At 42.1% G+C, this 26,723-nt stretch overlaps 1 protein-coding gene across 1 annotated transcript in view; it reads left to right on the top strand.

Annotated features, from left to right (window-relative positions):
- The window catches only part of LOC111862673 (opioid-binding protein/cell adhesion molecule), a 357,285-nt gene that overhangs the window by 322,022 nt on the left and 8,540 nt on the right, over window positions 1–26,723 (top strand). Inside the window, exons 2-5 of the mRNA XM_023848228.2 lie at window positions 18,168–18,336; window positions 20,133–20,275; window positions 22,571–22,702; window positions 24,082–24,225. Of these exons, the coding sequence (XP_023703996.1) occupies window positions 18,168–18,336; window positions 20,133–20,275; window positions 22,571–22,702; window positions 24,082–24,225 (588 nt within the window). The remainder of the gene's footprint in view (window positions 1–18,167; window positions 18,337–20,132; window positions 20,276–22,570; window positions 22,703–24,081; window positions 24,226–26,723) is intronic.

Below are 26,723 nucleotides of genomic sequence, written 5' to 3'. Positions count from 1 at the left end.
TCTGCTCCAAGTAATGAACTTCTTGTAATAATACCAGATGCATCCATTCTACCAGCTCCCCAAGGTTTAAAACATAATTAATTTGACCTCTATGAAGTTTCAAGTAACTTATCAAAGCATGAAGTTCGTCTAAATATTATTTTAAAATTCAGTTCTTACGCCTCAGTTTCGAAGAGAAACCAATTAATTTTCTGTAGGAAAATCGCTGTTTATTCTAAGACACCAAACAAAATTGTACTATTTGGAAAAGCGGGGAGCTGTTTGTAATATTAAACCGAATGGGACATGAAATTTATCTGTTTATTTATTCGTACGAAAGAGACCAGTGGTGAGCTCTTGTGACCACAATACGACGTAATGAACCTTCGGGTTCCGTAAAATGCTGACAATTTCTTGTGTGGCTGATATTGGCTTCCCTAGAACTGCTTAGCACCATGGAATTCGTTGTTTATTAATCGGCATCATAAGCTCAGATTGTACTCATCGGAATAACAGGATGATCAGAGAATCGGAGAGGACATGAATTGGAGAGATCCATACAAAATTAAAAGTTATTGAGGAATGTTTGGGCTTCCTAGAGGGAGAATCACCCTGTATTATGGCAGCCCCTCTGAATGATCATTCATTAACGAAACTTGATGGGATTTAATGATACTTTATCAGAAAAAGAATAAAATACATGTAATTAAGTTGTGACTTCACATCTAATTTCAACACATGAATTGTAAAGGAAAAGCGGTACATGGACTTCTTCATGCAAGAATTATTTAAGAAACATTTCAAAGACAATCGCTGGTAATTTCATGTAAGCCTGCTACGATCATATGCTTCCCGATTTTCTTCTCTGGAGGAAATGCAGGGATACCGGCGTTTGTCTCCATGTGCTTTGTAAACAAGACTGGAGAAAGCATGCTTTGTAGTGTAGCATACAAAACTCCCATCAGCCCCCTTCTTTAGTTTGTTTTAATGGAATAGTTAATTTACTTTTTTAATTAAAATGGAATTTGTTATAGGTCAGTATGGCTAAAAGTCGGAATTTTCCGATACCTTTCAAAAAACGTCTACGACATCAAAATTGAGAAACCCTACCATAACAATCTAGGCGCTGATAATAAATTGCAGACAGACACACAGGCATTATCTCCACACACGGCTTTTGTTTACTCTGTCAAGAACGCCTACGTTGCATTTTTGGTTTGTTTAAAACATGCTGCTACTGCGAATTGTAGCACACCCATGAAAAGAAACGCTGGCTACAGACAATGGAAGACACGTGATGTTGCTATGCCTTCTGCCGCTTACTGTACGGATAACTGGCAAAAGCGAAAAGCGAACTAGCTCTAGGTACAGTTCCGGACAAATTATGTAAACCTTTACAATGCGTATTGCCTAAGTCGGATAGCGATGCATGGTCATTAACAATGCCACGTTTACTGCCCGTCTCTCTCTACCTCAGAGTTTTGTTCAAATTTATTATTTCTGGTCGTATCTAATCTTTAATAATTTGCAGCTTAACAGATGGTTACCGGTGTTTCAGTCGGAAGCACTACCTCTATCTTCAGGTTAGAAATGAACCAACTTGGAAAAGTGGCTCACATTTCGGCAGGAAATTTATGAGCGTAAAACTCTGTTGGCACCCGTAACACAGGGTCTGTGCACATCGTTCTCCTGTGCAACAAAATTCTTCAAGGTTGCGTGAGCTCGGTACCTACAGCAGTGTGTGCTGAACTTTAGCGAGATGTGCGTGAACTCGGTATCTACAGCAGTGTGTGCTGACCTCTAGCGAGATGTGCGTGAACTCGGTACCTACAGCAGTGTGTGCTGACCTCTAGCGAGATGTGCGTGAACTCGGTACCTACAGCAGTGTGTACTGACCTCTAGCGACATGTGCGTGAACACTGGCGCATTGAGATCAAGTCCCTCCGCTTCTGTTCCAGCGTCCAGGTCACGGCTCTTAGCCTCCGGTGTCCGTTTATTTCTCTCTTTCCCACCTTGGCAATTCTGTCCTGAAGATAGAACAGCATTGTTATCCGGATCGTATATACCCATCTGCCAGAATACAGGTTTTGTATGCCAAATATCAGAATAGGAATCTTTATCTCCGTAAAAATGGCGAATGGCAATTATTTGTGAAAACCTTCCACTTAATTTCACCCACTACCGGTCACGCGTTCTCTCTCCCTTTTGATATTGTCGCGATTTAAGGGTGCTACTAGAGACTGGGTTTGGGGTTAGTGATTCGATTTATTTGATACTTATACACTCCACTCGGAACTACAAGTAATAACAGCGTTATCGCTGATTTCCACACTTACAAATAGCCACAACTGCTACGCTTTTTAGAGCCCTCTGTGTCTTCACCAGTCGTTCCCTAGCAACGGCTTCTAACAGTGGAATATTTTAGCTTCACAGACACAGTTCCTCTTGTAGCAGCCGCCCGTGCAACTCAACTACAGCGCCATATCCCTTCCAGAGCTCAACTGAATTGTCAGAGTCAGATTTGCTTCACCGCCAAGCCCCTTGATATACAAGACCAGCAGTTTTTATTACAACTGAACACTATGGTCATTGTCATACATACGTACATACATGCTTACAGCCAGGCGCAAAGGAAGATGGCATTCCAAAATCTGCTTACCATATTGGGTAGAGGCGCTATACAATTATGTAAATCTGTCAAAACCTCAAGATCGAACTTTCCCACGATCCTCTCTGTCTTACATATACTGCTTATGAGAAACGTAAAGTGTGAAATGTGGTTTCACGAATTGTTCTGCTTGCTGATTCGTTCTGTTCCTCCTGTGCAGATGTTTAGGCAGATCTCTGCCTGCGAATGGCGTCCTATTGTCTGTTCTCTCGCCCTACCGCGTCGAGTTGAAACGGGAAGTTTTCGCCTTGTCTCCGTGCTGACTCCGGAACGCAAGACACGCACAGACTGGGGCAGGACCCAGCACGGACCAGAGCAGAGCGCTCCATGCCGAGACAACAGACAACGTGCGAGAAAATTGAAATGAACTCAAAATTTTAGTCTGGAACATACGTACCTGTATTGGTTTCCCTGTGGTACTTAACGACGCTTTCTGTATGAAGACACTTGCTTCAAATAACAGATGAGTGATAAATTAAAAATGTTTGGTAAGAAACATTTGTGACACAATTTCAGTACCGTACCATGCATCATTTTTCTGGAGTGACTGAGAAAACAACGAATATATCTATATCAGTAGAGCTGTTGTCCCAGCCACAATTCGAACCGAGCACCTCCACAGTACGATGCAGTCAGTAAGTAAGTAACAAATGCAAGTAAAGCAGCTGTAATGGACGTAATAGGTTTCTGTATGTGTATCACTAGGTAGCAGCACAATTCAGATTTCTGACAGTCTAGGTAGCAGACGCGCATGCGCAGGTTCGGAAGTTGATTTCAGTAGTCGAAATGGCGACCGTGCTCAAGGAGTATACTGCAGTAGCCGTGACAACCTCGAACCCAGTAAGAGGCAGACTGTTCTGAACCTGACATTGAAAATTGCGTTCGGTAAAATGGCCCCATTCTCAAGATGGACCCCGCTTCAGTCTGCTCTCCATAAGAATACGTATGTGCTGCAGCTGCAGGCTCCTGCAATACCGGCCCACCACGCAGTTTCCTGTCTCTTATGTCAGGACTCGCGTCTGGCAAATGCCTAGCCAAAGTGAACAGGTAATCCAGTAAGTTCCAGTAAACAAATTGCGGAACTCACGGAGACGAAGAAATTTGTCATCCTGTTCGTGTGCGTCTGTCCAGAGCGCCCATTCTTGGCATCAAAATAAACTGTACACAAATATCGAAACTGGTTTCTATTACGAGAATATCTTGCATATTAACCAGTCTTCTATTGTGCCTTTTTACCACTTCCAATCAGTATAAAAATAAAATAAAATAAAGCTATCCCTGTAAGAGGCCGTGGAGACGCATAGGGTTGTGAGACGTCGAGGCTCCTATATTTTCTATAAAGTCGGCCCACTGATGGCGGTGAGGTTGTCAGCCTGACGCGCCGGCCGACGTTTGCCCCCAGAAAGATACCTGGTAGTCATTTCTGTTAGAGGCTGAGTCGATCCCAGGGCCGTAGTACTGCTGGAAGGATTAGATCAATTGAAAAAATCCAATGGCCTCATCGGGAGTCGAACTCGCGGCCTTCCGGCTTGTAACATTTCCGACCAGTGTTACAAAGAGAGGACTTCATCGAGTCGGTCTTGGGAAGCCAACGGCTGCCCATCCACACGCGAAATTCCCAGCTTCATAACCTGGTTCACAAGATACCACCACTCGTCCCTACCTGAGCCAGATGAATGCAGTCCATACCATAACAGCATCCTCCCGGCTATGCCTACGTCTTCCTAGTAGTCCCTTTCCTTCAAATTTCCCTCGCAAACCCCTCCATGAAATCGTCTTCCTTTGAGCTACATTCCCACTCTGCAGTTCTCTCCACACTCCTCACAGTTGCAAATGTTCCCTAACCTAACCCGTCGCCATGCTCTGTTCTGCCCTCAATCGCTCTAGTATTTTATAAATCCGGTTATGGTTGCCTAGCAACAAGACGACAGGTGGAGTGACACTGAGGAGGGATTTTGTGCGGACTCTATGTAAGCTGGTTATGTAAAAACATTGAGACTTCACGTGACATTAAAGTCGAAGAAGCATCATAATCACCGCGCAATGAGTATTCGCAAATCAAAATTCTGAAAATGGGGAGGATATGAAACAGTTTAAGTATCCAGAAACAGGGGCACCAACAAGATTCTCCCCGTAGAAGGGGGACAGCCAGAAATTTTGCTTACAATCTTAGTTCCAAAGCTCCTAAATCAAGGTATTTAGATAAGAAGAATAACTCTTTTAAAATAAATTTAAATTTTGATATTAATATTTTGAATGCCGCATTCTTTCAAATTTTATTTTTCTTTAAAGAGTCCGGGGTAGGGGCTGGATATGCCTGCCTTGCCCTTTCCTCTCTATCGGAGGGTGGGCTCGGTCTGAAGTCTCTCGTTGTTTTAACTCAGTCGTAACCGACTTACGTAGAGAAATTCTCAATATTATAGCGTGTACAGCCGTTGCTCTGCAATATGCGAATAAACAAACGGCCGTTCCTTCACAACGGCTCGGCAAACACTTTCCCGCGAGAACGAACACGCACTCAACAATAGATGAACGGTGTTTTCAATGTGGTCCGCGCCGAGGATTTATTAAGGATACAATTTGGGCAATCCGGTCAGTAAAATTCTCGAATCTGAGAAAGCATAATATGGTCGCGAGTCCCACGGGACTCGGACTTGAGATTGACTGCGCTGGACAGGACCAGCAGCAGTTGTAAACGACTGACCCATCCTCCCGTCAGAAAGGGTGCCCCACATCAACAAAACCGCAACTGGTCTTGGATCGAAGTTGGGGGCTTTACACAAAGACAGACTCTCCGTAACTTAAGTCTCTACTGAATCCAGTTCAGTTGACTTCTGCAAGAGAGATGGTGCTATACTTCAGTTGACTTCTGCAAGAGAGATGGTGCTATACTTGAGTTCGTAATTGGGAGAGTTCAGTTGTGGGATATCCGCTGGACAGGAAGGCAACTTGAGCGCGGAAAGCTAAAGGATCTCCGCTGTTAGACATCGTTGCCAGGAAACGGCTGGTGAAAGTGAAGGAAGCTGGAAAATGCTTAGCGGGTGCTATGGTGATTTGTAGTGTGGAGATTAGCGATAGCGATGTAGTTGCTTGTAGTTCCAAGTGGTGTGTGTAAGTGGTCAAGAGATCCAGTATCCAACCCATACCCCGTCTATGGTCACAACCCTAAATCGTGACAATATGGAAACAGTATCATTCAAAATATTTTGGTTCATAAAGGAAGGGATGACATGACTCAGTCGCTACTTCCAAGAGAACAGCTGGCTATATTCTGTTAGATGACGCTTCCTGGACCTCCGTAAAGAATGGAGTGGCCGTAAAGTAGGCTGTAGAAACACCGCCCCAAGTAACCTAAATAGAAAGGCCGCGCCATAGCTCAAGCGGTTAGTCGCTGACTTCCCACCGCTGCGGCCCGGTCAAGTGGGATTTGTGGTGGACAAAGTGGCGCTGGGGAGGGTTTTCTCCGAGTACTTCGGTTTCCCCTGCCAATCTTCATTCCACCAATTGCTCCACAATCACCCTCACCTATCATCTGGGACTGGTACAATAGGCCATACATGGCTGCACTACAAGGGATTTAGTCCCACCCCATTAGCAAAAAGAAAAAATTGAAATATAATTTGAAATTTAACTTCCTTCTCACTCCTTCATCACTAGTCATAGGCAAGACTAGAAATTTACTCGCAAGCAACCAGATGGCAGAAATGGGAGTATCACGAGAAACTCCTGCCTGACTTCCTGTCAATCACCCAAATAATGTCGCTATTAGAATTTACGGGCTCGCGGTAACGTAGTTGGTTGAGGCACTATGCTACAAGCCGGAAAGTCGCGGGTTCGATTCCCGACCTGAGCTCGACTTAGCCTCTAACAGAAATGAGTACCAGGAATCTTCCTGGGAGTAAAGAACGGCCGGCACGTAAGGCTGACAACCTTGCTGCCATCTGTGAGCCGATTGTCTAGAAAATGTGGGAGCCTCGACGTCTCACAGGCCTATGGGGCTCCACGGCCTGTTGCAGGGAGAGCTTTACCTTTGTTTTGTTATAGTCGAGGAGTAAACCGATCAACGCATGGGTCAACTCTGCTTGCTCGACTTACTGGTAAACCCTCAAAATGGTCGCAGTGCGTTCTTCTTGATTGTCCGTAAATTTTCACCAGACTACACGGCGCCCCCGTACTCTTGGGAGTAAGGAATCTCAGATCCGTGATATAACTCGTCTTGAAGGAAGGCGTTTATGCAGCTTGCACGGGGCCATGAATATCCCAATTAGTGTTTTCCATTACTTGCCGTCAGAAGTTCTTAATTATGGCGTTGGGAAATGTCGGGGAAGGGGGGGGTAATGGGACCCCTCCTGAAGAGCGTGAGAGGAGAGGGAGGGGCAGGGCATTCTCTTTAAATCTGACGTAACATAATATAACAAAATTAACTCTCTAGGGGTATAATCTTCCTTCATAGCGGACAAATGAACTTTATTACGGAAGTCAGCCTCCTATTCTAGAACAGTGAAACGTGGATCCTTAGCGGAGAGGTCATTAAATGTAAATATTTAAGAAAGCTGTCAGTGTAAATTCCGTCATTAAAATTCTTTGGGCCAACACCATCAGCATAGAAATACTGCGAGAACAAAGGAAGTCTGATATAGTCTCATTTTATGTGTGAAACAAAAGAAATAATGAACGCCTCCTTTTGGGAAATCCGTCTGGTATTAGGGTTAGAAGTTTGGGGAGCAGATTCGTGGGAGGTCACGTTGCTTCTCTGCTCCCATTTTCAGAGTCGGGGTAATTCGAAGCTGCAGAAGAAGTAAGCGGGAACCGAGGAAGTGGCACGCAGGAGTCAGGGTGTGCGTGTAAGTGTGACGAATAATTTTTGAAAGAACCGACTGAAGGTCAAATCGAGAAATATGGAGAGACAGGATATTTAAAAAAGTTGACCTACTGTATTTTGGGATATGACGCCGTGTGGTCAAGTAGAAATTCATCATCGATTTGAATGAATGCATTGCATCCATCTTCACGGTAAAAGAATTAGTAAATCAACCAGCAAGAAGCACCCAGCAATCATACTTACTTTGTTAACTCTTGAACCCTGAAGATGGAGGCAGTGTCTGTCTCCAAAATTGATGAACTTCTATCGGACACTACGGCGTCACATCCCAGTATATAGTAGTTATCATAGTCACCGCTGTAAGGACCACAAATCCAACGTATTTCGAAGATAGGTAACGTCATGTATGTGTGATTAATAGATAGAGTTTGGATTGGATATGGGTTTTATTGACCACTTACACAACTCGTAACTACAAGTAATTGTAACAGTATCAAGGAATCACACAATCCAAATATCACTGGCTTCTCTTCATAGCCTAACTTTCAGCTGAGCACTCTTCCAACTGACTGATTGCCCCAAAGTTATAACATCTCGGCACGAACCGCACAGAAAACACCGTTCCTCTGTTGCTGTACCATTGTTGAGTTCGTTTTTATCGGCGTTCCCACGAGATCGCTACTCAGCCAGTCCATTGGCGCGTTGGTGGCTGTCTAGCAACTGACTGCTTATCTCGTTTGTCTCGATGTCGTTGCCTAGCAACGGGTCTGTATGCTACAGTATCCTTCAACATTGGCGAAAGTGTGTCCTGAGTGCGGCAGCAAAGGCGCTGTTATATATCAGTTCTCTGTTTTAATTATCGTCGCCATCTTTGTTGCTGTCCCGCTACAATGAGCGTAGGGCGTCCACAGAATATCGCTGTCCTAACGGACTCACCGCACAACCTCATATTTATACCACGTATTTTTTTATTGCTAGTGGGGTGGGACTAAGTCCCTTCTACTGCGGCCACTTCTGGCCTATTGTACAAGCCCCAGATGATAGGTGAGGGTGATTGTAGAGCAATTGGTGGAATGAAGATTGGCAAGGGAAACCGAAGTACTCGGAGAAACCTGCCCGAGCGCCACTTTGTCCACCACAAATCCCACTTTACCAGACGAGGGATCAAACCCGGGCCACCGCGGTGGGAAGCCAGCAACTAACCGCTTGAGCTATGGCGCGGCCCTTTATACCACGTAACTCCATTCCACTTTGCTCTTGTAGAATTTCCTCCTCAGTTCTTAATCTCCCTCTGCTCCTACGCCCATCCTGATTACAGTCCAGCGCTCTCTTTGTTTATAAGCCAGAATTTTGTGGTGTGGTACAAAAGTTGCGAAATTGTGGCGTCCGGTCTACCAAAACAATTTCAAGGCTCGATGAATTGGAAAGCAGAGAAATGAGGAACCAGAAGTGTGCTGACAAGAACCGGACGCTTGGACACTCGAGGGCTGCGTGGGTTACATCGGAGTGATTACCTGCTTTAACATACTAATTACGCTAATTGTGTCCACAGAATGCATTGGTGTGTTTCGTATGCTTTTCGCAATAAACAGCATTAGCCGGTTGGTCTTATCTAACGGTTTTAAGCGTCAATGTTAGGTCACGTGAGACATTATTTTCTTACTTGGCAACTGACCTCTGAAAATGAATGGATCTTTGTATTACTAACGATATCTGAACATTGAAAAAGCTGGATTCATATCGTGGCATGCAGATCCGTTGCTAGGCAGCGACTGCGAGATAGGTGAGTGTACAGCAGCCGTTGCTAGACAGCGGCCCGCAAACAACAGAGGAATTGTGATTTCTACGCGGTCCGCTACGCAACAATTGTATATAGCAACAAAGGAACGGTGTTTTCTGCGTGGTCCTCTAGGCAAGAATTAAAATACAAAAATTGACTGTGGTTTCTACACGATCCGTACCGAAATGTTATAAATAGGACAAGTTGGGAGCTGTAGTCAGTTAGAAGAGCAGGATTTTGGTGTGCGATGGCCTCCAGCCTGCGAGCGGAGTGGTTCATGAAGTTCATAAAGTTCATGAAGTTCATGAAGTTCATGAATGACGTGGAGGAACGTCAACTGTGAGCTGTTGCTGCTAGAAGCGGGTAGCTAAAGCCGGCGAGAGTTCAGGAATCCAGAGGAAGGGAACGTCCGCTGTTGAAACCCGCTTCCGAGCAACGGCTACGGAAGACTGAGAAGACTTTATGTGTGCTGTAGTTATGGTGATCTTTGGAGGATGTTGCTCAAGTGAGAGTGTCGCAATTATTTGTAGTCACGGATCTGTAAGTGTTCAATAAATCCGATCACCAATCCAAATCCCGTCTGTAGTCACAAAACTCTATGTGACAGTGTTGTCTTTGTGGTCCGTGTCTGTTCACCGCTTCGGGACCAGTAGCTGCAACCCACCACCGGCGGTCTTGCGAATCTCCTTTTTCATGCTAAGGGCAATGCTGATAAAGTAATTACTTTTTCAAAATGGTTTGAGGAGTTGCTTTAATTAAATATCGGGAAATAGAATCAAATTGCGTCTTTCGCTGAGGCTCGCAGACTAGCTGCAGCAGAGTTAATAAACCAGTAATGAAGGCTTATCACGTCAAGGGATGGGAGTGAAGAGTGTGTATTGGAACAGAAACGTTAGGCGTGTCTTGCACACCTGCAGCCACTTGCAGTCGCGTTACCGTGAGCACCACAGAGAAAATGTCATATTAATTTCTATTCACCAAACGTAATGAGGGTGACCAGGTCAATGAGAAGGAGGTGGGCAAGGCATGTAGCACGGATGGGTGGGATCAGAAATGTGTACAAAATTTTTGTCAGAAGATCTAACTTTTGGAAGATATAAACCTATTAGGGGCACGAGGTAGCGTAATTGGTTGAGGAACTATTCTACAAGCCCGAAGGTCCGGGTTTGATTTCCGACGAGGTCGTTGGCCTTTTGAGGTGACTTAATCCTTCCAGCCGCACTATGGCCCTGAGGTTGACTCAGCCTCTAACAGAAATGAACACCAGGAATCTTCCTGGTGGCAAAGAGTGGCCGGTCGACGCGTAAGACTGACAACCTCAGCGTCATCTGTGAGCCGATTGTCTAGAAACTGTGGGAGCCTTGATGTCTCATAACCCTATGGACCACCACGGCCTCTTAAGGGGATAGTTTTACCTTTTCTTTACCAGTTTATAGGATTGTATAAAGTTTTGTGGCGTCAGCTGGTATTGTCCGTCCCCTGAAATAGTTTCTGTTGGCACTTTACGTTGGCATGTTTCCTGTCAGGGAGACCCGGCGTTGCAACCGATTTGAAGGAGCCTAACATCCACTTGAAGCTTCGTGTTGCCTTACGGAAAGAAAATTCGTGTTGCTTTGGAAATGGCATTACGTCATGGATAAGTTTATGCAAGGGTGCGCACGACACAGAGATGGCAGCACGTTGGAGAGCACTGAACGGGAGGATTTCATGCTAGAAAAGAAGATTACAAAGATGGCTGCGAAGCGAAGCCATGTATTTATGTCTGGGAAATTGTTATGTAGTGGGAATTTGAACCACTTGAAATTATGTGCACGACTGACCATCAGAACGTATTAATGTCTCATAATTGCTATTACAGCCACTGCATACATGGCAACATTTCAAGGGACGTACATACCAGGGAATTTTTCTCTTCTGAACTACAAGCGTCTATTCACTCGTTTTATAAGCTTCTCTGCTATTCAGTGCTCCTGCTTTGGCTCGGTATTCCTTTCCAGTCCTGCATGATCTCGAATGCTACGTCGAAACTAAAGCACATATCTGCATAAAGATACTATCATTACTCATGTAATCGATACGATACACTGAAACAAAAACTGTTCAGTCATTCGTGACTGGAAGTCTGGAAGTAACTGGGACAATGAAATTCTGAACTATGTACATAGGAGTGGGCAATAAATTCGCTAGATCCAAGACCGGCATAACACGTGACAATATGTACTGGTCATTTGGCATTTTTATTTCCTCTTATAGTATTAATAATTTTATTTTAGAAGTAAAATTTTCTTGGCCGACTGAACATTTTCCATGGCCCCCGGTTTTTCCGACTTTTGCTTGTGGCTGCTCCGAAATACGGCATGGCCCCCCTTGAGAACGACTGCTCTAGATAACGGAACCGCTCAATGCGTACTGTTCTTCTGTAAAGTCCAGTTTCTTGATACAGAACTTAAAATTCGTGGAGTATGTACACACAGAAGTCTCCTTCAAGGGGCTGCAGTGAGTGCAGCTGGAACCGCGACATTTCAGTTGTTGCACGAAAGTGACTGACGCATGTTTGCTGCTTATTGGTGCATCAGTGGCACGGAAGTCATAGGCTTATAAAAGCATTACGAAGGCCCTGATACACTCAGGAGCTGATATGAAGTTCTGATTCCTAATCTGTCTGTAGTGGAGACCCTTCAAAATTCTTGCTGGCATCTACGGCGAATTATGGAGGTTCAGGGCTATTAATCTTCCTTCCTATGTTTGAGATGATGCCTGGCAGACGCTGCTATTGCCAAACATGTTCCTTCTTTCTCCTCTGTCCATTTGCCATCCCGTTTGTTCGCCCATCCAATCGGCATTCCTATATGCTTCTTGTGTTTGTTTCTTCCATTTTCAGAAGAGGTTGCTTAACTATCGCGCAAAGAATATTATTATTTTGAGACGTGTAAGTACGGATATTGAGGCGCCATCCCTCATGGGGCTGAGCCTCTCATGAGAAACTGTCAGTCACTCAGCTACTCGAGAACTTCTCAGCAGTTTATGGAACCCTAGGATACATTACCGTGTTCACAAGAGCCCTCCATTGGTCCCTATCCTTAGCTAGATCTATCCAATCCATACCATCCCGCCCTATCTCTCTAAGATCCATTTGAATATTGTCCACCCACCTATATTGGTCTCCCCTGTGGTCTCTTTCCTTCTGGCTTTCCCCCTAATTTATTATATGCATTCCTCCATTCATGTTACACGCCCTGCCCATCTCATCCTCCTTGACTTCATCATTCTAATTACACTTCGCAAAGAGTACAAGTTATGAAGCTCCTCATTGTGCAGTTTTCTCCAACCTCCTGTCACTTCATCTCTCTTCGGGCCAAATATTCTCCTCAAACACTCTCAGTGTATGTTCCTCCCTTAATGTCAGAGACCAAGTTTCACACCCATACAGAACCACAGGCAAAATTATAGTTTTCTATGTTCTAATTGGCTTGGGTTTAAGCTACACTAATGTAACTGAATAGGCAGGATGTGCATGTGAACTGTTACTGCTTATTTGCAGATAACTGCGAACCACGTACAGCTCTTCCTGGTCGGATTTAGATTAGTTTGCAAGGTCAGCGCAGTCTGGACATGGACATTTGGGCTCGCTTGAAGACGGGTGCACGCAGAGCGAACCGCTCGCTGTGCAGCGTGTAGTCAGCTTGTAGGGGAGATGCTTTAACCCTTCCTTCAGTGGAGTTCACACCTGCAGTAAGCGTTTCGGCATGTGCCCGCCTGAATTTGGCATGCAGTTGGCCGGAGCGTGTAGCTGTGACGACGGTGATGGCATGTTAACATTTGTTCGATTCCTACACGTAAGCAGGATTCGACATTTAAAAATGTATTTGTGTAGTTTGTCTGGCGCGTAAGGCTGACAACCTCACCTCCATCTGTGAGCCGATTGTCTAGAAAATGTGGGAGCCTCGACGTCTCACAACCCTGTGGGCCTCCACGGCCTGTTACATGGAAAGATTTACTTCAGTATGAGTGTGGCGCCACTGACCGTGGTGACTGTAATCTCACTGTAAGTTTTCCGAAGGTACGCTTATTCTGTTGCAGTATTTCTGTGGAAAATTTGGAAACAATATGGCCGCTGCACGATCTGTATTGATGAGGGCAACACAACTGTCAGAAGAAACATATATAATGGGACAGTCTACATAACAATAGTTAAGAAAGAGACAAATAGACACTATTTTGTCAATATTTGTTTTATTAGCTGTTGGTGGTAACGCTACATGTTTCACTTCCTTTTCTTGGGTCATCTTCAGGCGTTCATTCATTCATTCATTTATTTTAAAATTCCATGAATCCTCTCTGGTCACAATGTGGCTAGGATGTAGAACATGTCAGATTACTATATGTACTGCAATAACCAATGCAGGTAAACAGTTATCATTGTCAGAATCGTGCTGTAAAAACTAAATCATAATATATACAATTTGATAGCAGTCTAAAATATACAATTCATGAAATACTATTATTAATACCTTGTATTTAGTATTAGCTGTTAAAAATAATTCTTATACAGAATGGAAATTAAATTAACAATTTAAATAGCAGATGGACTATATATCCTTGTCTTCAGTATACTGATAATACTCATTCATTGAGTAAAAAGAATGTTGACATAAGAACCTCTTCAGTGTAGATTTAAAACTTTTAACATGATTGGCTAAGGTCTTTATTGACTGAGGGAGGTGATTGTACACTCTGATGCCTGTTATGTATGTTCCATTATTAAATTTTGCTGTTTTCACAGCAGGAACATGTAAGTCATCATGGGTTCAAATTACATATTCGTGAATCTCATTATTGGAATTGAATATATGTTTGTTATTTATTATGAAGAGAAGTAATGAATATATATATATAGTGAATATAATGTCATTATTTCCAATTGCTTGAAGATATTCCTACAAGAATCCCTAGGTTTAGTGTTTGTTATGATTCTAATGATTTTCTTTTGTAAGACAAACACTTTCTTGGCATGAGAGGAGTTACCCCAGAAAATTATGCCATAACTCATGACAGAGTGAACATAGGCAAAGTAGATTAGCCTTAGTGTTGGAAAGGTTACTATATATTTAATGTTGCGCAGCACATAACATGTAGAAGTTAGTCTACTGATCATCAGATTTATATGCTGTTACCAAGATGAAACATCATCAATAGTTAAACCAAGGAACTCAGTTACTGCTGCACTTGGAATACTTTTCTGTTCATAACTGATTTAGGTCTCTGTAGCGTAGCGTTTCGTGGTTCTAAACTCCAGTATAAGAATACAAGAATTGCATTATTAATCAAAATGATTTCATACTGTGTTTGTATAGATATGTATGCTACAAAATACACTTTATTAAATGTAGTTCACATTTAGTTTAAAACATGCCGTTAAAATTTGTCATTTAGAAGATAAAAATTAAAATTATAATTGAAATAGAGATTAAGATATTTATAACTTATAAGACTTATTTAAGGCCCTGTGACTGCTACATGTCTGTATGTGTGTTGCTTCGTTGTTCCACTGTGGTAGTAATTATGATGTGGGGTAACTGCCTGCTGCAATCTCACCTACGGTCTGTATGCTGGCTAGTTACAAAGAGTGTCGCAGTTTAGAGGCTGAAATAGCTACCAAACTTCTGACGTTGCCAGATCTTCCATTGCATTTTGACTGCCCTGAGACCGATGCGTCATGCATTGACACCGCACAGAGGTCTGGAATTCTCCAGCTTTTGTTTGGAGCATCTGAACATTCTACTAACTAAGTTGCCTGTAGCGTGACTCCTCCGTCTTCCGTTTTTAAGACACGGTGAAGCTTCTTTCACATCTGACAATCACCTAAAACCTTTTACTTTTGCTAGAAAATGATGCTAACATCTTGAAATGCATAGTTCATTTAAATAATATTCTGGTATATTTGCTCAAGGCAAAGACTGTGAAGCCAGCAGGTACAGCCGTTACTGAGTAGCGGCTTCGTAAACAATCATGTTTCCACGGCAACAATTGGATATCAAAATTATGGCAAGCGGTGTTTTCTACGCAGTCCGTGCCGAGATGTTTTAAGCAGGAAAGTTAGTGAGGAATTGTCAGTCAGTGGAGTGGAGTTAGTCGAGAGTTTCTGTAGCTGAGGCACGGGGACAGTTCTGGAATCAGAGGAATGGGAACATCCGCCTTTGGAAGCCACTATCCAGCAACGGCTAGTGAAGTCACAGCAGAATTAGAGGACTTAAGGGTCTGCTCTAGTGAACTTTAAAGTGTGTGAATTAGTGAAACGGTTATAGTTACTTATAGTCGCAGACCTGTAACAGTTCAATAAATCCTTCTTATAATCACTCTACCACATGACAGTATTTAAGAATTAGTTCCTGTCTCACACAAGAGGTTACGAAGTCCAGCCGGTTAACGCAGCATACGGAAGTAATCATTGTTCATTGCGAGAGCCACCCGAAACAGGCTCACAAGTGCATGATGTAGAAATTTCTGTTGTTAACGAAGTGGTACATACAATAAACACTGGGATTAAAAGTCTGAAGTTGTGAAAACCGCGAGTCCAATGTTACCAGAGCAGCAGGTAAGGCTGACTCACTAGACTGACTTAATACTCCTTCTAGGTAGGCCACCTTGTTCTTGCTTGAAATACAAAGCAGTAGGACTGCGACTGCGCACTGGGAACCCTAAAATGCAATATTCTGAAGGAGAACTGCTTTAATACTTTTAAGTATATTAGATTTCAATTTGCCCACCGAATGTCACTTGTGAAGTGACGAAGGTTCTGCACGGGTTACAGACATGCAGGGGACATGCCGGGCGGTTTGCCTGCTGTCAGGCTGTGACAGCCAGGACGCTGATGTATGGCTTGCTGTCTTAAACTGAACCAGCGTTGCGCGGAGAGACATGACTGATTTATAGCCCTCGTTTTGGTTGTCCTATGTTGGCAACAAACCGGCATCTGCTGCGGACAGAGGTTACAAATTTCTTTCGTAACTAAAACAGTTAGCAGATCATTGCTGTTCATATTTTCACATGATGAGTGTGAATATAGACGGGGTAACAACTACAAATAGCCGCGGCAGACTCACTGAGTTACACATTTCAAATATCTCTGTACCTACAACACAAACAAAATCTTCTCAGTCTTCATTAGCCGTTGCTTGGTAGCGGCTTTCAACGTCGGACGCTCCTCTTTCTCTGGGATTCCGAACTGTCCCTGTGTCTCGGCTACCAGCTTCTCAGTTCTCACAACTTCATCTCTCAACAACTCAAAATCAAAGTCAGACTCACTTTATGACTGACGGTTAACCGCCAGTAATTTAGACTTGGCGTCAAGGCACTTGAGGATCACGGCCAGAGATATTTTTCAGCTGAACTCTTGTGGTCATAGTCCTTATGTAACATCCTCTCTGACGAGAAGATGGGTCTGTTTCCTATGAATATGCTTGGCTTTTCGTCAAGTGTACGTATCGTACATACAGCGTGTTATTGGAAATTCTGCCTTTTGTAGTGACTAATTGAAGTCAAAGTCAAAGTTGCGTTATGACCAACGGTCAGTCGGCCACTCTCTCTTGGTGTCAAGCACCCATCTGGAGCTTCCGAGAAGGTTTTTATTGCTGTCAGACTGTTGAGGGCTTGTTGGTATGGGACGCCCTCTCTGACTAGAGGACGGGTCTGTCGTTTACAATTCCTGCTGGTCTTCGCCAGTGCAGTCATACCCGGGCCCCAGTCCCGCGGGACTCATAACCATATTCTACTGTTTCACTTTCGAGACTTTTCCAACCTGATTTCTTCTAAATTATATATAAGAATCCAGTTCATATCTCACGGGAAACACGTTACGTCTCCGCTACACAGCCCAACCGGTTAATGCTGTTTGGGGAAACAGTCGCTGTTTACTGTGAGAACCATGCGGAACACACAGATGCACTCTGTGGGCAGAATATGAGTACGCAATGTTATAACCACGGGGCTCTAAAGGATTAATGGAAAATACGTAAATACTTCTTTACTCATCTCGGATAGCAATGATCCGAATGTATGAAGGCGTATTTATGATGTTTTCATATTAAACAGATTACAATTTACAGGATTAGTATTCACGTAAGTCTTAGGTAGTGCAACGGATCGAGATTTTTGTTAGGAAATCTGATAGTTTCTCAGCTATTCCTAATCCCAGGCAAAATAAGAATCCTGATGATATGTTTACATGTTGCATTTCATGTTGAACTCAGTAACTGGAAGGGACGTTTGCAATGTGGAATACATATTTTCCTCAGGTCTCCACGAACTCCAGAATTCTGGAATCAGTAACAGGTTTTCCCAGAGATGCTAGAAGATCGGTGATACTTCACTTGAACGTACACAGACACTTTGGTATATGTACCGTAACATACCTGCACGTGACCCACGCAGCGGCAGCAGCGGGAGAGCCATGTGTTCGAGTCCCGTCCATAGCTATGCGCGTAATAATTTACTGATCCTTCAAAATACTTTGAAAACAAGTTTGTTCAGTTCTTTCGATGCAGTGTTTTGTCCATTGCAATGCGACTTTCAGGCGTATATGAAGTCGTTTATGCGGTATTACAATCCCTATGACAGTGAACCGTTAAATATAAAATACTGATGGGTGTTTCTTTTTCATTTAGTACAAGCTCTGTAGTTATGACTTCTGGGTAGTATGGATGAATATCCGTCACTGAAGACTATAGTGTTGAATGTGAATTGTTTGAATGTTTTCCATTTATAATTCCTTCTGCGTGACGCGCCTGTTATTAAGCACAATATTACTGCAGCAATGTCCCTTGCCAAATCGCTAAGCAGTCAGTTTGCAAGGAACTGCTCCCCAGAGAAAGCAGCAGTGTGCACAGTTAAGCCTTCCTCACGTTGATTCTGTGTTGCAGGTGGCGTTGTCAGCCAGAAGACGGGGAGTGCTGACGTCAAACTGACGCCTTCTCATTCAGACGTCGAAAAATACGTGTCGAGCTCACATTTCGTCTCATGTACAGGCCCGCGGGGAGTTCGCATGAAATGGATGAGAAATTCAACGGAAGTTACTGCGACCAAGGGCAGGTATGTCTAGACGTTGTTACTTCCTGATGGGCGGTGCTGCGCTCTTGTGGATACTTAGCGAACATTCAAGTTGCATGAAATGCGGGAATTCCTTGAGCAACTGAGCTACTGCTAGTTTTTTAAGAAGGACTACATACAGCTACTGAGTCAGTTAATACTCGTAAGTTCCTGAGGCCCACTTGCGGCCCCATAGCCAGATGACCACTGATTTTCATGACTGTTTCTTCAACATAATCGCACCACCCACGTTCCATCTTATATGGATCCAAGTTTATTAAACGTTATATATGCACATTGATTTCATAAACTCTCGGCATATTAAGTAAAACTTTAATGAAAAAATAGCACTCCTGTTTGTAATAAATCATGGATTGGAAAGTATTTGGACGGGAGCAGTTGTGATTTGATCGAAGCATTATCCCATCATGTTCCTGGAAGGACTGAGAAAACCATAAAAATCTCCATCAGGATCGTCGGTGTCCCAGTACAAATTAGAACAGACCACCTACCCAGTACGTGCACACCAGTCTGTTGCGTTGTCATGCCAAGAAATTAATTTATATACAGAATGTCCCAGGAGGAAAGGTCAATATTCTGGCAGGTCACAGCAAAAAGTGTATATATACATGAGTCTTGTTCTGAACGGTTTCCGAGATACAGCTATTTCACTGTACAGTTCCAGAACTGTTGATAAGAAAGAGACATTACGTACTGCTTCTAATACCGGTATTTATTGTTCAAGTGACAAAGTTGGTACAGTTTACATAGTATAATACATTTTTTTATTTGTTTCATTCTTGTCCGTCACACTAACAATTACAAAGACAAAACAACTCCGTCCAGTGTGACTATTGAAGTTTTTACCACCTGAAAACTTAGCACCCTTACATGTTTCGGTAAAAACTTCAATAGTCACACTGGACAGAGTTGTTTTGTCTTTGTAGTATAATACAGTTGCTCACCTGTACAGTGTACAGTGAACTCTGCAGTGAAATAGCTCTATCTCGGAAACCGTTAGGAATAGCACACATGTACATATACGCTTTCTTGCCTTGAATGGCCGATACTATGACCTCCCAGAATATTGACCTTTCCTCCTGGAACACTCTTTATATATATATATATATATATATTGAATGATTATTGGAATCTCATCCAAGAACTCTGCCCTCAATATCTGCACATCGCTTGAACAGCCCATAACTGCCGTGGATATTGTCAAAAGTACGGAGTAAATTTCATAATATCCTTGTGTGTTCTCTGTTGTGTTCAGGATGAGAAAGAAACTGACAGGAAATTTATATTACCACATAAACTATGTTGGATGTACAATCCGCCAAAGTGAAGTGAACACTCAGTGAGATATAGAACTATCAAGTGTGACATACTGTTCACTTCCAATGCACAGCCATGTCCGTAGCCAGTCCCACGTGGATTATCTTTGCTGTGGAGACAAATCAGTGTTATAAAAATTCGTCAAGTGGCAAAAAGATTACTGTGTTATAGTTCCTCTAAGTAAAACAATTTTAAGTTTGATTTGTAATGCTCAGATTGGAAAGAATGCACCTCTGTGTGTCATTTTTATAAGATGAGGACCGTACCAGTTTTCTTCATTTCGTGTTTCAAAACATCCCATCCTACGTCAATCAGTCTCTGCCAGTCTCACACCGTTCCCAAGTATATCTGTGGACTAAAAACGTTCAGGTTTACACATGTGGAATGCTAAGGGCTTCCTCAAACACCACACTCATCCTGGTAAATGTTTAAATGCAAGCAGCACAATTTTCCATTTGCAGAATACACATAGAGGCTAATGGAGCACACCCTGGAATAGCGCTCGTGTTTGAGAATATAGACACCCAGGACAAAGGAATCTACACCTGCAAGGCAGTGGTGGACAGCAAGGAGGTCCAGGCCAGCTTCAGGCTAACAGTCATGAGTAAGTTTCCTCAGACTGTACTGAATCAAAGGAAAGATATCCCATGGATCGGTCCTCCTCCAGCTTACTTTCCTATATTCCCCTGCAGTCACTGGCCACTCTGCTCGCTTGAATGTCTTGTCTGGAGGGGGGGGGCTATCTCTGTCCCTTGGACCCAACTGAGTAGGTTCCACCTGAGCACAGGGACAGAATCCAGTCTCCAAAACGTTGTCTTTTGAAAAAGAAACAGGACGGTTTTTTTTAATAATTAGACAAGTTGATGGATAATGTCCAAAAACATAATACTTGTTGAATGTTGACAATGATAACTTTTGCTAGCGACCTGCGCTTTTGGCTTGTTGGAATATGCTGGTGGGTGACAAGCAGACACAAAAGAGCAGGCAGAAGGTTGGAAGGCTTGAGCCCCGTCCTCTCCACCATCCAGGGAGCATCTTTCCGTGGCTGCCTTCACATTTGTGTGCACCTACCTTATAATAGCCAAATACACTGCATTGAAATGAAACATCTCAGGCATTCTTTCCGTCACAAGAAGAAAAGAAATTGTTGGGCTGGAAATATGTGTGTCAGAAAACTAAGCTATGCCAGCTGTGCTCTGAACGCCCTGTGTACGTCTGTCTCTGACACCAAGCAACCTATTGTGGAGGAATTGCAGGAGCATGTGACAGAGCTACTGATCTGCATTGTGTAGGAGCCTGGCTGGACTTGGGTCATGTTGAGGGAAAAAGAAAGAATGTTGTAACTACTGGGAATCAAACCCCAACCATCCATCCTCTTGTCGTATGCCCCATTCCCTGAACAGGTCTCTTGGGTCCTACAGATCACCTTGAGGTGTGCTGTAGACTCCTTGATGAGTTGGAGTCTGAGAGTCTGTGTTCAGAATTTAATAGTGAGAATTCTGGTTCATGACATTGATCACCTGAACATGCACAAATTAAAATCTGTATTTCATTGGCTTGCCATTCTATAGGAAGAGTACTGTACCTTAAAAGACTTCTTGCAAAATAAATAGCTTATGATGAAGGAAAACTGGTGGAGTAGAAGTAAGTTCCTGTGTCTCCTTCAGAAGGTTGTGAGTCTAGTTCCCGCTCAGATCTGTGTGTGGATTTTCCTGCTCACAGATTGATAACTTCACCTCCTTCAAAGTCAGAACTTCACAAACATGAAGGCTATGAACCCCTCCATGGGTCAGGGTTCAGGTTAAGCTGCAGGTCCATTTGACCACCATCACTGTCACATTTCTATCGGTGAGGGCAACAGAATCTGCTGCGTGTGTGTCCCCACTTTGCATGTGCCATAAGGGCCAACACTATTACATAACTTTTCCCTTATTCCCTTATTGCACTCTAAGTCAAGTTTATGACAAATTAATTAAAATTATGAATTAATTATATTATGATGTAAAAGTTTGTGATGATGGTATATCAGTACACTCATTGCCTTCATGTACATTATCCATGATCCTATTTTTTTTATTTAAAACAACATTTCATAGACTCCACTCTGCCTCCTTCCTCAGGTAAACAGTTTATTCAGTTGGGCACAATCTATGGCGCTAGTCCGTATTCCCGTTCTGATGGATATGGTCCAGATATAGGGACCAGTTCTATCAGTTCAATAGGCTTTTTACCTGTAGATGGAGGCAGAGTGAAGTCTCCAAAACATTGTTTTAAATAAAAAAGCAGGATGATGAATAATATGCAGAAAATCAGTAACTTTATTAATTTGATTACCCTGGCCTTCCTATTTTTGTACTTTCACCTTCTTGCAATATAACCATAAATTGAATTCCCAGAAAACCTAGAACAAATAATAAACAGTGGCATCCATAATCAGTGTTCATTTCCTGATCTGTATCCTGGTTCTCTGGGTTATGATGCCATATGGTCTAGCATGTAGGCTATGCTAAGATAGAAGTAGCATATTTATTTTGGAATATTGCTAACCACCTACCAGACTACACAGTGTTATGAACCAGAAGACTACAGTATCAGTCTTCACTGCTGTAAGAACCTCAAATCTTAATTATATGAATTTAATATTGCCTTGGGGTCAACTCAGCCTCCAACAGAGATGAGTACCAGGAATCTTCCTGGGGGTGAAGGGTGGCTGGTGCATAAGACTGACAATCTCACCACCATCTGTGAGCCAATTGTCCAGAAAATGTTGGCGCCTCAACGTCTCACAACCCTATGGGCCTGCCTGACCTGTTACAGGAATAGCTTTATCTTTATCCTAAGAAAAGAACTTATTTTTATCTGACAGAATTTGTTCTTCTTCTCCTGTTTGTGAAATCAGAACCTATCAAGTTTGTGGACACTGTAACCCGGCAAACTGCATCCTTGTACCAAAGTGTGGTTGTGCGTTGTGATGCAGAGGGTGACCCTGAGCCAATTATTAAGTGGACCGTAAATGGAAAAGTACCAGAAGGTAAGCCCTGCATTTCATTTCATTCTTTATCCGTTTATTGTTTATTGTTATTAAATAACTCCACAAATCCTGTACAGGGGCTTTAGCACCCATAGGACATAGAGCTAGTCAAACTTATACAATCTCATACAAAACATAAAAAGATACATGGTGTAACATTAAATCAAGCCATATCACAACAACATAGATTCATACACTGTTAGAAATACAACCTTTTACTTCTTACTACTCCAAGTTCATTCATCACAATCATTAAACATTAATCATAAAACAACATCACATAATACTAAGTAATAAACATAATTAAAAAATATAACATACAGTTAATCCCATTTACATCCAATCAGTATTTACAAATTATTTTGATTAAAATACTCCTCTAATGAATAAAATGACCACGAACAAAGATATCTCTTTAATGCTGGTTTAAACAATTCAATTTTATATGATAACGATTTTATATTTATAGGAAGATGGTTAAATATCCTAAATAATATTTAAAAATTCTGTTTCTACCCCAGCAGAAACATCACTCGATTGTAAAGGCAAACTGGTTAATGCTGTATATGGAAATAACCTCTGTTTGTTGTGAGAATCATTTCATACACATAACTGCAATCTGTTGGCAAAATCTTTTTAGTGTTAAAGCAGATGATGCATATTAGAATGATTGTGCTGTAAAGGGTAATTTTTGCAGTCTCATGTGCATTATAATGGCTTCCGATGGTGAACAATAGCAGTACAAGACAAAGTGATGTTCAACATGCTTTAGGAACTAGCTTTCTCTATTAGTTACCAATTTTCAGTTATTCATTTCAAATATTTTATTAGAAAAACATTCCCACATTCAAGTTTTTCATTTACATATAAATCATATTGTTGATAAGCAAAGTTTTCATCAAATAAAATTAAAAAGAAGTACATGCCTAGAAATCATTTGAAAACAATTATAAACATGTACAGTTCTATGAAAATACCAATTATTTTCCTGGAATATGGTTGCTTGCCTATCAATATCACAGTTTATAGCAACCAGAGCTTTAGAAAAGGAAAGGCATCCAAATTATTTATTAAAAAGGCAGAATGAGGGTTTGAGTTACACCCCAATTTCAGCCTAAATACTTACACATCACTTCAACAGCCATATATATAGGCAAGAATGTGGAACAGATTTCATAACACCTATTGGTGTTCTTTATTAGGCTCATTATAAGGAACAAAAATCACTGTACCTGGGAAAGAGGTTCATTATTATTGCATGGTGGGTTAGACACAAGATCTTTCCACCAGCTGAACAACAGCAGTCTGTATCAGAACGTACACCACAAAAAGTTATTGTAACTTCATACAAGAAATTTAAAATGTAATTAATGTTACAGGCCCTAAATACAAAGTGGTTGCAGATGGCCTATATATTAACAATGTGACACTGGAAGACAAAGGGGAATACACATGTCGTGCATTCCAGTTGAGTCCTACGATTAGCAATATGCTGGAACGTATAATCGTGCTCAAGATTGAACGTGAGTATTCAGCTATCCAGTTGTGTTGCAATCAGCATTATAAAACTGGTAAATTGCCATCAGCACATCACACTGGTTACTAGTAACGTTAATATCACAGCTGAAATATGATTCGAAGAGTAGTCTTCTAGGGTGTGTTGCCCCACAACCTGAGCTTGAGCTCGAGCTCAGCTTGCAGTCTGCGTTTGCTGCTTTTGCGATTGGCTTAATTTTTGGCCCAGAAGATGGAAGCGAAATGTCAGGTTCCATCCAAACTGCACATTGTTACAACTCAGACCATATTATTGATAATTACCACTTTGCAAACCTCAAATCCAACATATATTTATTAAAAATTTTTCATGTAAGAAAACATAAAATATCCACACCTGCATTTATAATATCAAAACTCTGAGTGTGGTCATGCAGCATATATACATATATACACATACGCATCAGTCATCAAAATATCCTTCGTGTCCTCCTCTTCCTCAGAGGTTTATTCCCTTTAAGGGTTCCTCATACCCAGATGCCATCTCTTGTGATTTCCAGTGTCTTCCTTAGACAGGCCTTGCTGCCTCGTTAGTTCTCTCAATCCTCACTCCATATTCATAAAAAATTTGCTCCTACTAGACTCCATTTCAATGCCTGGCAACATAACCAGAATTTTCTGTGTAGTGAACATAATCATACTGTACAAAGCAAAGTAATAAAATGTCTCTGCCTGTACATACGAGTATAAAAGTTTTGTAAGATCACTCTCTTTGTGCATCTTTGGGTTCCCACAGCCACAAATTGTCAAGCGTTAATAGGATGCATGTGCATAAGTTATGTAGTCAGTCACAAACAAGTGAGCAGTGGCTTATTTCAGTGTTATTGTGTTTGTTCTCTGAGTACTGATAATATTTTGATGTGAATGTGCGAAGTATAGCAGACTATATAACAGAGATGGTTTATTGTGGCAGGTGGCATTAAATGCGGGCATAGTGTTTTCTTCAGTAATATGCAAGGTTTGAAAAAAATATGAAAGAAAGCAGGGGCTATCAATAGTGCTAAAGCTTATGTAACAAATGAAGGGATTTCTCAGTGTGTGTTAGACTAGTGATTGTTTTATATCAAAAGTACACAAAGCAGGACCAGAAGCATGTGTGAAAAAATAAAGAAAAAATATAAACCCACATATGAAGAGTTCTCTGAACGACTGGGTGTAGTGATAAATACAAAAAATGAGGCTTGGGATAAAATGCTGGAAGACAGTTTTAGGTGCGATCAGTCATGAGGGGTATGGATGACTTTACAGAAAATCCAGAAGAATCAAGACAAAAAAAAATAGTTTAAGTAATAATTGGGAAATGAGTAGTTGAAATATTATCAGGAACTCTATAAGAAACTAGGAAGGAATATGAAAAATAAATTAATATGGTAGAGGATGGTATACATGGATATAGGGTAGAATGTAGGGTGGGAGAGATACAGGTAGCAACCAAGAAGTTGTGGGTGTCTACCACAATGCTAGCCCATCCTGGCAGCTCCAACACCCATTGGGTTGGACGTCGCTAGTGACAGCAAATAAAGGTGCGGACCTCCGACTCACTAGTCAGTCAGTCAGAGTTACTTTTACCTCAAGACAGGTCATCTGAAGTGAACAGAGCAACAGCGAGAGTCCTAGCAGCCAAACCTTCAGCCGACTCTGCTAGCAGTCACCTAGACCCATTGGGAAGTCTACTGCCAGTGCTTACCGCCCTACAGCCAATTCTCAATCACCTGGCTGCTGACACAAGGAAGATCAATGTTCTAGCACGAGCCACCCCACTGCAGCGGGAGGTTCGCCAGCATTCATCTGGCGCACCCTTCCTCAGGGTTATGGCCCTTTACAGGGCCCTACAATACCTCACCTCTTACCATACACTCTGCTTGCCTGCTCATCATAAATATCTGTTACAGAAATTTATGTGGTTGTCTCGCCATGCTACCAGAAACAACATCCCACAAAGTCATGATGTAGGGAGTGCGGTGTCTGAAAGAATCTGCCACACATCAGATTAAATTAGTGTACAAAATCAAAGTCACTAACTCTCTCAGGAGAATCAAATACGCAAGTTTCTTGCTAAATAAAATTCATGAAGATAAAGATTTTCTAAGATGTAAGTTTTCACACTAATTATAATTTTGATCATCACAGCTGTCAAACCTTAGGATCAGTTCAGCCAAAGGAATTTTTTGAGTACGTGCAACTTGTACAGCGAATGCCTTACCAAGGAAGCTCTGGATGGGCTCGGAGACTTCAAATTAGGAGGGCAAATTATTCAAGCTGTGAAATATGCAGTTGACCTTGTGTTAATGGCTAAGGAAGAAATTGTGCTACAGGGCATGATTGATAGACTAATTAAAATTGAAAGGTGCTATGGCATGGAAATGAATGTGGAGAAAACAAAAGTAATGAAAATTTCGAGGCAACCAACCCCAGTCACAATAAAGATAGACCAAAAACAACTGGAGAATGTGAAATGTTTTAAATA

The sequence above is a fragment of the Cryptotermes secundus genome, unplaced genomic scaffold, assembly GCF_002891405.2.
Source record: "Cryptotermes secundus unplaced genomic scaffold, Csec_1.0 scaffold5, whole genome shotgun sequence".
Taxonomy (NCBI): Eukaryota; Metazoa; Arthropoda; class Insecta; order Blattodea; family Kalotermitidae; genus Cryptotermes; species Cryptotermes secundus.
The sequence above is the reverse complement of the archived record's forward strand: the minus strand, read 5'-3'. Positions and strand labels throughout refer to the sequence as shown.